Here is a 13,431-nt window from a genome sequence, read left to right as displayed (position 1 = left end):
TACTAGACCTCTGAGGGGCACCCGTGCCCCCACCGACTCACAGCAACAGAGAGGGCGTCTTGAAAGGGCACAGGTTTCCAGTGTCATGTGAACAAGTAGCCAGCGAGCACAGGGTCCTGGGCTGAAGGGCACAGGTCCGGGAACACACTGGGTGCCAAGGGTCTGGCATACCTACAGTAGAGCAGTTTATGTGGTGTGAGGCCTTCCCGCTGAGGCCATGGCCAAGGGAAGCACCTTCGGGAGGTTATCCACGGTAGCTGGACCATCACATTCCTGCGGACCTAAAGCATCGGCCGGCCTTCACTGCGCACACAGCTTCAGTCAGACAAAGCACCTTGAGTGAAGGAGGCAGAGGGTGGGTGTGGTTTAGGGAGCTGTCACCTGGCTGTCCCTTCAAGGACAGAGTGTAATGGCTCCCTCTTGGCTCTGGTGGGCGTGTCTCTTCTCGTCGGGCATGAAGATGGTGCCTGCACCGGGGCACCTCTCTTTTGGCGTGTGTGTGGCTCAGGGCTTCCTCACCTCCAGTACTCACGACTCACAGAAAATGCTTATCTTCTGTGCAGACGGCTTTCCTTAAGGGTTCCGGAGACCCCCGGACGCTTCTCCTGCTTGGCAGAAGCATGGCAGCACTCTCTGTGGACAGAGCTCACAAAACACAGGCAGGCCCTGGGAAGACAGATACGTACCAGACAGACAGAAAGACAGACAGGTCAGTGTGCTCACTCTTGGGATGTCTCTTGCTGGGTTCATTTAACCTGTCTGCCTCACGCTCTTCTCAGTGGGCCTCCTTCACTGAGGGTTCGGCGGCCTGTGCACACATGTGCTTGACCTGACTCTACACTGCCTCCCAGCTTTTCCTTGTCCTTTCCCTGCCAGGGCCACCTTCCGCCATTGCCCCCCAGAGCCTGGCTCCCCAGCACGGTGCCCGGTATTGGACATCAGCCCTCACAGTCCTTTCCCCGGGGAAGGTGTCTCTTTTGACCTCATCCCCGTCTGCCTGGGTTTCGCTTTTGTCTTTGGGCAGGGTCTCATTCAGCGGAGGCTGGCCTTGTAAGTCCAGCCTGCCAAGGGTGCCGTGGCCCTCCACATCCTCACACCTGCATCTTCTGAATGCTCAGATTACAGCTGTGGCCCACCACGTCTGCTGTAAAGTGGCTCTGGGCATCCCAGCCAGGGCGTCTTTGTGTGTGGTGACAGGCAGGCAAGCACCCTGGCAGCCATGCTCTGCCCCACCCCGCCTTTCTCCTCCAGGAATCAGGGCAGAGAATCAGACAGGGCGTGGCTGCTCAGCATTGGCCTGTTAGGATTTGCAGCAACCCCTGGGATAGAGCTCCTGTGTGGTTGTTGTCTGTGTGCAGTGAGGGCAGGCACAAGGTCAGGCTGAGAGCTTCAGAGGTGAGGACAGAGAGACAAGGACACAAGATGGAGCCTATAGGAGAGGAAGAGGAGCCAGAACCACACAGTCCTATCGGGGATTTCTTAGATGGAAGGTTACATCGTAAGTAGGCGCGTCTGGCCCATCTAGGTGTGCAGCTTGTGTTTATATCAATTGCGTTTGGATCTCCTTGAGCAGGCGTTGCGGGTTACCAGTTTACTAATGGAAGTCCTACTGTTAGATTACCAGCCTCTAGAGTTTTGATTTTACAGGTTGTGGGGAGTTCTGACAGCTAACCACAGGTGGCAGATGGCTGGGGATGTCAGCATTAGGAGCCTCTCAGCCACAGAACTGCTGCCTTGGCGGCTGCTGCACAGAGACCCTCGTGGCGGGGAAACCTGGATACTAGAAATTTATATATATTATATATATTATAATTATTATATATTATATTATATTATAAATATTATATATATTATATATTATATATTAATATATATATATAATTTCATGCAACACTTCTGCATGGAGAGCCAAGGGGTCTGAGTCACTCTATGGCACTTAGCCCCAGAGCCTTACTGATTCAAGCCTCTTCTCACTGTGGAGCCTGGGCTAACCTAAGATCCGCAATGCTTCTGCCTCAGCCTTCGAGTAGCTGTAGTCCATGACCCTGTGTCCAGCCTTGCCTGTGAAGGCACTGGTGAGCAAGTGCTATTCACAAAAATTAAAAGAAAAATAAATCGGTTGTGGACCGTTTTCAGACCTGGTTTCAGCCAGCTGGATCCCTGCCACCTTCTCAAAACTGTTTCCGGGCCAAGTTCAAACACAAGGGGAGTTAGGAGTGTCTTAAAAATTACTTGACATCACCCTTTACCAAAACGCGGCAAGGGATTGTTTTGAAAATAAAAGTCAATAAAAAGCTAACTATTTCGCCGTGAGCAAAATTTGAACATTTCCAGGGAAGCCAAGGTCTCGTCTCCCTCTGTAAACTCACTATGAAGTAAAAGCTAGGTTTCCTCCCAAGTCCCAGACCCCTCTTTTCCAAACCCTTTTTCCTTTGATCAGGATGACTGGGCCTTTCTCCTCCCTGAGCACAGCTGCTGACTTCTGGCCCTCTGCTGCTGTCTTGACTCTCAACCCTGAGGAGGACTGAGGGGAGGTTTTGCTAATGGCAGAGTCAGGGAAGATGGCTGCCTCACAGGCTCCAGGCCGTTGGTATTGCTGCCACCACAGAAAAGACTCTGCAGGCAGCCTCCTCCAGCCCACTTCCAAATGCGTGACCGGAGCCTGTCCCTCAGCTGGACTAAAGTGAGTTTGGCGCTGGACAACAGAGGTGATCTAAATACCCAGTTATGAGATGATTCCTCCGAAGTGGCGACGACCGACCCAACGGATCGCCCCGACTGTTGAAGGCCCACAGGAGCCTGGAAAAGGAAGGACTGGCTGAGGTGGGGCTGTCTGCATCATCTGGGCATCGGAGAGAAGTCAGATGGCCACAAACCGAAAATTGTTTTGGATCGAGGATCTCGCAACTTTTCACTCAGTCCTTACGCTGAGAGATGCCCCCCCCCCAAATCTCACACCTTCAGCAAATGAAGTTTGGGCCTTGTTATCGCTACGAATTGGGTCAGGAGTTAAAAGACCCTCCTAGATCAATTGGTTTGTGAAACTGTACTGGGAAGTGACCGTTAGTCTGCAGGCCACGCGCGCCCTCTGTCGGTCGTTTGAGCGCGGCGACGGCACGTGGAGCCTTAATTAAGGCTTTCTCCAGATTGTCTCTTGGGATCACTCATGTTTTCCAGCCCTTGACCTCTCAGTTCATTGTATTTGTAATCAGAAGTCAAGGAAAGGGGAAGGGCACAAAATATATGTGACCTAATATTTGACTGATTCCTGTCCCCCTTTACGATGCTTTAGTACATAATTACGTCTAACTTCTGTGTTACCTGTGCCTCACTAAAAACACTATCCTGGGGGCTTTTGTATTTATTGATGGTATCTAAGTGGTAGAAGGGACCCACTCCATGCGTCTGGAAATATCGGGGTATTTGAACAGGACCGTCCCCTACATGTGTTCCCATTTGTTTCCCTATAGTCTCAACCTTTCAAAGGCTTCAGAATTGTCCCAGATTTCACACATCTACTATATGGTAATGATGGTATAGACTCAAAAGAACAGGGGTTCATTGTCCTGAAGCTGTCCAATGGGGAGCCACACAGGCAGATCTGATGGGAATGCCGGTACTGACCTAGTAAAGGTTGAAAAAGTTAAATTGTGTTATAATGAAGCTACTGATTGCTACTTACGTTTTTCAACAGCAACCTTTCTAAACCAATACTGCTTTAAAAGATTTTATATAAATGCCAAATTCGAATGAGTAAATGATACATAAGATCAAAAAGTAAATATTAGCTTTTATTTACATCATATATTTATATAAATAAATATGTATATATTCTCATAATATATAATATAGTATCCAGGGCTGCAGAAATGGCTTAGCAGTTAAGAGTGCTTAGTGCTACCTAAGTTCCGGAGGATTGGATGCCCTCTTCAGGCCTCCTTAGGTACTGCAGGTACCTGGTGCGTGTTCATTCATACATATATACCTACACATACATACATACATACATACATACATACATACATACATACATACTGAACACTCATGGACATAAAGTAAAATACATATAACTTTTAAAAAGATAGTGTTAAAACAGAACCACAGATTTTGTATTCCTATTTACTTTATTGTACCACAATAATCAAGGTGGCTTTTCAAAATCAACATAGGTGTGTGCCTGAATGTGTTACTGTGCACCATATGGCTGCAGGTACTCATGGAGGCCAGAAGACAGCATTGCATCCTGTGGGACTCAGTTAAACATGGTTGTGAGGAACCTGATATCTATGTTGGGAACTTAATTCTGTTTCTCATCAAGAACAGTCAGTGCCCCTTATCACTGAGCTGTCTTACAGCACCTCGGGATGACTTTTTAAGCCAGACAAGCTACAATCAGGATAGCAGAGTTTTATAATATCCTCTGTGGTTTTCTGAAGGTCATGTCAAACAAGGAGAAAGCACACTTCAGACTCATTTCTGGCCCTCTCTGGGGTATGGTGCCTTTATTCCTTTGCCTTCAGAGAGGGATGAGTGATTTCTTAAAATGTCTGTGCAATGATTACTAAAGAGAAGCAAAGCAAAATGTTCTGTCTTAATCGTCCTGTTTGGGTTAAAGAATATACACACAGAAGGGATGAATCTCCCCCAATAAAAGGCAAAATTGTGATGGTCTGCATTTTGATGCTTTGCATCCAATGAAAAATCGGAGCAGGTCTTGTCCAACACACGTGATGAAGAGAGGGTACTATTGAAGCTGTTAAAAGCAAAAAGACTTCTTCACCTCCCCACTAGTCCCAGGTTGCAAGGACCATAGCACATGCAACTGGGCCTATCTGCTCCCCCCTCCAGGTTCCTGCCCTGCTTGAAATCCTAACCTGACTTCCTTTGATGAGGAAGCTTAAGTCAAATAAACCCTTTCCTACCCAAGTTGCTTTGGTCTTGGTGGTTAATAACTGCAATAGTAACCCACCTACAAAAGGGCTGACAACCAATCATGCGCGAGAACGCTAATGAAATTGCGCACCAACGGCCAGAAGAGGGCATGCGCTCACGTTTCAAACGGAAGCTCTAAATTGAGGCTCAAAATGCCCTGGGATGGAGTAGGTCACCCTACTCTGATTCTTGGTGAGAAGCAGGGAAATCCAGCGACTTTTCCTGAAGGTCAGAGAGACTACGGTCTCATAGGGGGAAAGTGCGTGAAGACTTGTCTCCAAAACAATTTTCGGTTTGTGGCCATCTGACTTCTCTCCGATGCCCAGATGATGCAGACAGCCCCACCTCAGCCAGTCCTTCCTTTTCCAGGCTCCTGTGGGCCTTCAACAGTCGGGGCGATCCGTTGGGTCGGTCGTCGCCACTTCGGAGGAATCATCTCATAACTGGGTATTTAGATCACCTCTGTTGTCCAGCGCCAAACTCACTTTAGTCCAGCTGAGGGACAGGCTCCGGGCACGCATTTGGAAGTGGGCTGGAGGAGGCTGCCTGCAGAGTCTTTTCTGTGGTGGCAGCAATACCAACGGCCTGGAGCCTGTGAGGCAGCCATCTTCCCTGACTCTGCCATTAGCAATACCTCCCCTCAGTCCTCCTCAGGGTTGAGAGTCAAGACAGCAGCAGAGGGCCAGAAGTCAGCAGCTGTGCTCAGGGAGGAGAAAGGCCCAGTCATCCTGATCAAAGGAAAAAGGGTTTGGAAAAGAGGGGTCTGGGACTTGGGAGGAAACCTAGCTTTTACTTCATAGTGAGTTTACAGAGGGAGACGAGACCTTGGCTTCCCTGGAAATGTTCAAATTTTGCTCACGGCGAAATAGTTAGCTTTTTATTGACTTTTATTTTCAAAACAATCCCTTGCCGCGTTTTGGTAAAGGGTGATGTCAAGTAATTTTTAAGACACTCCTAACTCCCCTTGTGTTTGAACTTGGCCCGGAAACAGTTTTGAGAAGGTGGCAGGGATCCAGCTGGCTGAAACCAGGTCTGAAAACGGTCCACAACCGATTTATTTTTCTTTTAATTTTTGTGAATAGCACTTGCTCACCAGTGCCTTCACAGGCAAGGCTGGACACAGGGTCATGGACTACAGCTACTCGAAGGCTGAGGCAGAAGCATTGCGGATCTTAGGTTAGCCCAGGCTCCACAGTGAGAAGAGGCTTGAATCAGTAAGGCTCTGGGGCTAAGTGCCATAGAGTGACTCAGACCCCTTGGCTCTCCATGCAGAAGTGTTGCATGAAATTATATATATATATTAATATATAATATATAATATATATAATATTTATAATATAATATAATATATAATAATTATAATATATATAATATATATAAATTTCTAGTATCCAGGTTTCCCCGCCCACGAGGGTCTCTGTGCAGCAGCCGCCAGGCAGCAGTTCTGTGGCTGAGAGGCTCCTAATGCTGACATCCCCAGCCATCTGCCACCTGTGGTTGGCTGTCAGAACTCCCCAACCCTGTAAAATCAAAACTCTAGAGGCTGGTAATCTAACAGTAGGACTTCCATTAGTAAACTGGTAACCATGGCGCCTGCTCAAAAAAGGAGATCAACAATTGATATAAACACAAGCTGCACACCTAGATGGGCCAGACGCCTACGATGTAACCTTCATCTAAAAGAAATCCCCGATAGGACTGTGTGGTTCTGGCTCCTCTTCCTCTCCTATAAACCATCTTGTGTCCTTGTCTCTCTGTCCTCACCTCTGAAGCTCTCAGCCTGACCTTGTGCCTGCCCTCACTGCACACAGACAACAACCACACAGGGCTCTATCCCAGGGGTTGCTGCAAATCCCTAACAGGCCAATGCTGAGCAGCCCGCCTGTCTGATTCTCTGCCCTGATTCCTGGAGGGAGAAAGGCGGGGTGGGGCAGAGCATGGCTGCCAGGCTTGCCTGCCTGTCACCACACACAAAGACGCCCTGGCTGGGATGCCCCCAGAGCCACTTTACAGCAGACGTGGTGGGCCACAGCTGTAATCTGAGCATTCAGAAGATGCAGGTGTGAGGATGTGGAGGCCACGGCACCCCTTGGCAGGGCTGGACTTACAAGGCCAGCCTCCGCTGAATGAGACCCTGCCCAAAGACAAAAGCGAAACCCAGGCAGACGGGGATGAGGTCAAAGACACCTTCCCGGGGAAAGGACTGTGAGGCTGATGTCCAATACCGGGCACCCGTGCTGGGGAGCCAGGCTCTGGGGGGCAATGGCGGAGGTGGCCCTGGCAGGAAAAGGACAAGGAAAAAGCTGGGAGGCAGTGTAGAGTCAGGTCAAGCACATGTGTGCACAGGTGTGAACCCTCAGTGAAGGAGGCCCACTGAGGAAAGGCGTGGGGCAGACAGGTTAAATGAACCCAGCAAGAGACATCCCAAGAGTGAGCACACTGACCTGTCTGTCTTTCTGTCTGTCTGGTGCGTATCTGTCTTCCCAGGGCCTGCCTGTGTTTTGTGAGCTCTGTCCACAGAGAGTGCTGCCATGCTTCTGCCAAACAGGAGGCGTCGGGGGGTCTCCGGAACCCTTAGGAAAGCCGTCTGCACAGAAGATAAGCATTTTCTGTGAGTCGTAGTACTGGGTGAGGAAGCCCTGAGCCACACGCCAAAGAGGTGCCCGGTGCAGGCACCATCTTCATGCCCAGCAAAGAAGAACCGCCCACCAGAGCCAAGAGGGAGCCATTACACTCTGTCCTTGAAGGGACAGCCAGGTGACAGCTCCCTAAACCACACCCACCCTCTGCCTCCTTCACTCAAGGTGCTTTGTCTGACTGAAGCTGTGTGCGCAGTGAAGGCCGGCCGATGCTTTAGGTCCGCAGGAATGTGATGGTCCAGCTACCGTGGATAACCTCCCGAAGGTGCTTCCCTTGGCCATGGCCTCAGCGGGAAGGCCTCACACCACATAAACTGCTCTACTGTAGGTATGCCAGACCCTTGGCACCCAGTGTGTTCCCGGACCTGTGCCCTTCAGCCCAGGACCCTGTGCTCGCTGGCTACTTGTTCACATGACACTGAAACCTGTGCCCTTTCAAGGCGCCCTCTCTGTTGCTGTGGTGGGGTGGGGGCAGGTGCCCCTCAGAGGTCTAGTACTGTATCTGCCCAGGAAGGGAGTCTCCACAGCCGTGTCTAGAAGGGTACCTGCATACCACGTGTGACTGTGTTGAGAGTCCTTGCTCACGGCTATGATGTCATTCTCCTCCTCCTCCTCCTCCCTCTCCTCGTCCTCCTCCTGGTTCGTGGTTGACATCCTTGCTGTCTTCCCATGACCACGGCTTAGCCCTCCTGTTGGAAAGGCAAGAAGAGCAAAAGGCTCCTGGCGGCCCCTGTCTTTTGTTGTTGTTCTCATCAATTGCCTGGCTGGCTGACTTTACCTGAGATCTACTTCTGTGGTCCTCTCACCCCTGCCCGGAGGGCCCTATGTTCCCTGGGGTCTGGGAGGGTTTGCTTGCCTGTGCTGATGAGTCAGGCCAGGCCTCCCTGCTGGCCTTCCCACCGTACACCACAGGGAATCCTCCTCTCTCCTGTCCTGGTGGACACCAGGCACAGGGAAGCTGACCCTGAAAGGATACTGTGGAGTCAGTTGTGCCCCTAGGCAGGATGGCCAAAGGCTACTGGACAGTGGGGATGGGGGCCTGCCACCAAGGGCCCTTTGGCCCTGCCTCAGTGGGGTGCTATTTAAGTTTAGGTTCAAATGTCACCTCATGCTCAAAAGCTCCTCCCATTGCAGGGCTTAGGGCTGTGTCTTCCCCCACCTGGGTATGGGAAGTTCTAAAGAGCAGCCCGCCCTGGTGGCTCCTGTGCCTGACTCACCCGCTCACTGCTTTCTGGGACCGATGTTCTGAGAAGCAGGTGTCTTCTCTGTCTGGGTGTTGATCTCTGGTCTTTGGTTCATTGTCCTGTGATACAATTTCCATGGGCCGTTTTAGTATTATTTTGCTCTTCTTTGAGATGCACCTAAACGTGGAAGCATATTAATAATTGGACCTCTGAGCAGGTGCAATGAAGATCCTAGAAATGGGGTGTGTGTGGAAGGCCGGAAGCCTCAGTCCCCATCCCGTCTGGTGGCAGTGGGCAGGCCAGGTCCCTGGGAAGCTGTGGTGGAGGCCTTGCAGGCTGTGACCTGCAGCAGGTCCTGGGCAGCTGAGCCCAGGTCTCCCAGCAGGCAGGGGGCCTGTGGCGGCTGCGTGGACAGTAAATGACCAGGAACTGGCCTGTCAGGTCCACTGAAGGTCCTCAAAGCCTTGCCGGGGTGAGGGCTGTGATGTGGCATGCTGCCACATAGCCTGCCTTCAGAGGCACCAGGGAGCAAGGCGCTGTCGGGATGGTAAAGGAGGGCATCTCTGCAGGCAAACAGGGACTCAACTGCTGACCTCAGGTTCTGACTCCCTTAGCCTTGCTGGCAGGGACACATCCGACTGCCCCTCTGTGGGCAGCCACAGGAAACATCTGGCTGGGCTCCTTTTGTCCCGCCTCTCCCCACCCACTCCCCACCCCAGCCCCCCACCCCTCCCCACAGGGTGTGAAGAGCTTGACACACCTCTGTCTATTCGGTTTCTAATCCAATGCCCTTCCTGGTTTCCTTTGATGGGCATAGGTAAACCTGGGCTGTTTTCCCAGTCAACTTTGATGGCTAACGTGGGCAAGGAGACTCAGCACAGACAAGAGAACCTGGCGACAGGGATGGCGTGCCTCCCACATTGCCTTTGCCCGATTGCCTTGGCATCTTGGCATTTATGACCTTGTATGACCTTCATCTTGCTGGTGACAGCACTGGTCCATGGGGACTCCTGGACTTTCAGAAAGTGACTTCATCCCTCACTGAGGGCTGGGGATCGGTGTGGGTGTGGCGGAGCAGACGCAGACATCCAGCCTGTGTGCTCAGGGGAACTTGGTTTATGGTCCCTGCCTGGGCCTTGTGTCTATCCTTGGGCAGCTGTGTTCCTTGCATTGGCCACAGCAAAGCCCTGTCTGTGGTTCTCAGAAGTTGTGATGTGCTCAGTGACCGGCTGGCACTCCTGGTCACACATCGTCCTCCATAGCCAGAGCTCTGGTCCAGGGGTCACCACCGTGCACTGCGTGGCCTGGACCTCCTGCCACCCTTCCTCATTGTCAGTGGTGAAGCTGCTGGAGGAAAGGCCACACTGGGTTCACCCCAGGGTCCCTCTGCTCTGCCTTGGCAGGGTGCCTCATTCCCTCCTGGTCTCTATGAAGTCCCCTGTGGTCCTCTCTGGGTTGCTGATCGATTCTTCTTTTTTCCTTTCTCCCACCTCGGGGACTCCGGAGAGTCCCTGAGCACCGTGGAGCATGCAGGCCCTTGCATGGCCAATTGTCCCTTGACTCTCTGTCCCCCACGATAGGGTAAGGACTCCTGCCCTGTTGTATCCTCAGAGTGGGTGCTGCCTGGTGAGATTGTGTGTCCTGATGACTGTTCAACAAAAGATGAGTCCCTAATAAATGCACAGTTGTTGATTGAAAATAACTCTGGACGTGGGAAGTCCAAGGCCAAGGTCCTGACAGACGGATCGCCTGGTGCAAGCCCAAAGCTCATGAACAGCACCTTAGGCTGAGGTCCACAGGCAGAGAGCTTAAGGGAGCTCCCCTGGGCCCAGGTTCTTGAGGGCACTAGTCATGTTCATGGAGGAGGAGTGTGTGTAAACGTGTTATCAGTATGTGTTTGTGAGTGTGTACACACAACCCTGTTCCTTCTCTCACGGTGGAAATTAGGTTGTAACATATGAATTTGAGGGACACCAACTGTCCGTTTCCCGGCATGTCAAAAGAATGTGGAATATACAGGATGAAGAGGCTCCAGGTTGTGTCTGTGGCCTCTGGACGTTACAGGGAACTGTCCCTCCCTGACCGGTGGGGTCCGGGCTTGTGTGGATGGGTGACCTTGGGACCTCAGGGGGCTGGGCAAGGTGCTGTGGAGCAGCAGGGGCAGCACTGAGAGCCACTTCCCTTGACTGAGTGGACAGGGGCAGCCTCCCTTTCTGCCTCCCTGCAGGACACAGCTGCCAGCCCTGTCCCACCCCTCAGACCTTAGCTCTGCCTGCTGCTGCTCCAGTGACTTTCCAAAGATGCTGTCATTCCCTCTAGATGAGAGCAGATCAGAGTCCCCTCTCTAACTGTCCTGGGCCCACATGTCCTGACCCTTCTCCTTCTCACTTCCAGGTGGCTGTCATTGTCTTTTCCTATGGGTTCTTGCCTTTGTGCCAGGCTTTCCTGGATCTGGAGGTGGTCAGGGGCAGACAGGAAGAAGGAAAGGCTTAGATTGGGTCAGCTCTTTAGACAGTGTTGAAAATGTGCCTCCTGGAGACAGCTCTGGACAGCTCTTCACAGGAGGGGTCAGGCCATGCCTCAGGGCTGAGGCAAGGGACAGGCCTTCACCACCAGGCTTTGCCTCCCAGGGCCTCTGCACATGTGAGTCTGGGCTGTGTGGTGCCCTGCTTGCCCTTCTATCCTTCTACCTCACCACATCTCTTTTCTGGGGACATTTGCTTGGTTTTTCTGAGTTCCAACAGTCCTTCAGACAGTTGGGGGAGGAAAGAAGAGGGAGATGTGTCCCTGTCTCCCTTGGCCTTTGCCTTGGCTCCTCTTGCTGTCTGGTTCTTGTTGTCAACCTGCTTGGCCAACTGGAGCTACTGAATTCTGTCACATGTCAGGCCACAGATGCCCTCTGCTCACCAAGTAAAAAAGGAAGTGCTGGGAGATGGCTCAGTGGTTAACGCTGCTTGCTCCCTTCTCAGGGCCAGATCTCAGGCCCCCAACCCCCTGTGATATGCCCAGCATTCCTGCTAACTTCCAACTCCTGGAATCCCAAGTGTGGAGGGGATGGAGACAGGAGGATATCTGGGTTTTGCCTGCTTTTAGCCTAGTAGAGATGTGAACCCAGGGCTCAGGAAGAAACCCTGCTTTAGGGACAATGCAGGTGACTGAGGAGGATGGCTGGATTGCCGTCTTCAGGATCTGTGAGGGACCAGGGAGCCCAGGGTACAGAAAAAGAAGTCTAACAGAGGAGAGGAGCAGCAGCCCATGGCTCCATTAACCCCACAGGGAGACCTTCACCACCGCCCTCTATATGACTTTTTGTGTTCTTGAGTGAGCAAGAAAAGCATGCGTTCTTCTCCCTGGACGCCTCAGTCACAGCTGAGAACTCCTAAAATTGACAGATAGTGGCCTGTAGATTTGAAAGTCACTCTGTGCTGCTCCCTTTGCCTGGGATAGTTTCACCATCCCTCCACGGGACCCCAAGTCCTCATGCCCGTTCTGAGGTGTGAAGGTTCCCACACGCATGTACTCTCCAGCATCCTCAGTTAAAGCTCTCTGTGCTCCCCCTGTATGCTAAGTGCTCACTGACCTCCTGTCCCCTAGGGTCCCCTCCCTGAGTCCACCTGACCCCGGGTACCCCTAGTATCTATCCAGAGTTTTTTCATCTTCCTAAAGTGCTAGTTTAAATTACATGTTTGCAAAAGTGAGCACACTGTCACACATTCACAATGTCTTAGAACTGGCAGGGCTGTCGTCCCACACTTAGACAGTGGAGTTGTCATGTTCCTGTCATGACCTGGTCCTCCACAGACTTAGAAGCCCCTAGAGCCTCCTGTAGTCATTGGTACTGCTTTCTGTGGTGTACCTGTGTCCTGAGGCTTCCTCCAACCTTGTGGGCAGGACGATGTTGTCTGTCCCATTGTCCCCTCCTCTGGTGCATTTGTGCTTATTGTTACTCTGGGTGCCGGTGGGCGCCCTTCCTAGTTTCATAGGAGTGAACTAGAAAATACGACTGTTGTGTTCTTAACCACACATCTGGGCCAAATGCTGAGCCTGGGTCCCTAGAGGATGAGCAGTGAGAGTTCTCTCCTCCTCTGGATATAACCTGTTCCTGTGTCCTTGGGTCTCAACCTTCTCTTGAGGCTTTTAGCTTTATATTCCTTGGCTCAGTGGTTTTCCTGGTAGAATGGGGCCTTGGCCAAAGCCATAGCTGTCAAGTGTCAGAGTCAGTCTGAACCCAAGGTAGGGATTGTTTTCTTGTCCACTTGGCCTAGGACAGGAAGAAAGGGAAGCCCAAAGTTTCCTCCCTTGGGCTCAGATGAGGGTGTGGATGCTTATAGGGGGAGTTGAGCTGAACTCCATTGGCAGCCTCAAGGGGATCCAAGTGTATGCTGAATATTGAGATGTGCCTGTGTACCCTGTGCCCTGAGGTCCCTAGTGCCGCCTGCAGCTAGTCATTGTGGCTGCTGTCTCTGGTGGCCCTCGTTTTTCTGGTGGCTACCACTGACCTCCTTAGCTTGATTGTGTTGCCAATGGCCCCGTGCCCTCCTGTGGTTGCCTTTGCTGTTTGCTGGCACTCTCGGATGCCCTGGGAGTCCCACTTGCTATGTCCATGTCAGATCCATGTGACCAAATCTTCCTGTGTTTGTGTTGTACTTCTTCCTATACATACAGCACGTTTATTA

At 51.7% G+C, this 13,431-nt stretch overlaps 1 protein-coding gene across 1 annotated transcript in view; it reads right to left on the bottom strand.

Annotated features, from left to right (window-relative positions):
• Positions 1-13,431, bottom strand: part of LOC116897921 — an 85,360-nt gene that overhangs the window by 34,139 nt on the left and 37,790 nt on the right. Inside the window, exons 3-5 of the mRNA XM_032899355.1 lie at positions 8,117-8,260; positions 7,041-7,209; positions 6,026-6,081 (exon numbers count right to left, since the gene is read on the bottom strand). Coding sequence (XP_032755246.1) covers positions 6,026-6,081; positions 7,041-7,209; positions 8,117-8,260 — 369 coding nt within the window. The remainder of the gene's footprint in view (positions 1-6,025; positions 6,082-7,040; positions 7,210-8,116; positions 8,261-13,431) is intronic.

Source organism: Rattus rattus, chromosome 1 (assembly GCF_011064425.1).
Source record: "Rattus rattus isolate New Zealand chromosome 1, Rrattus_CSIRO_v1, whole genome shotgun sequence".
Taxonomy (NCBI): Eukaryota; Metazoa; Chordata; class Mammalia; order Rodentia; family Muridae; genus Rattus; species Rattus rattus.
The sequence above is the reverse complement of the archived record's forward strand: the minus strand, read 5'-3'. Positions and strand labels throughout refer to the sequence as shown.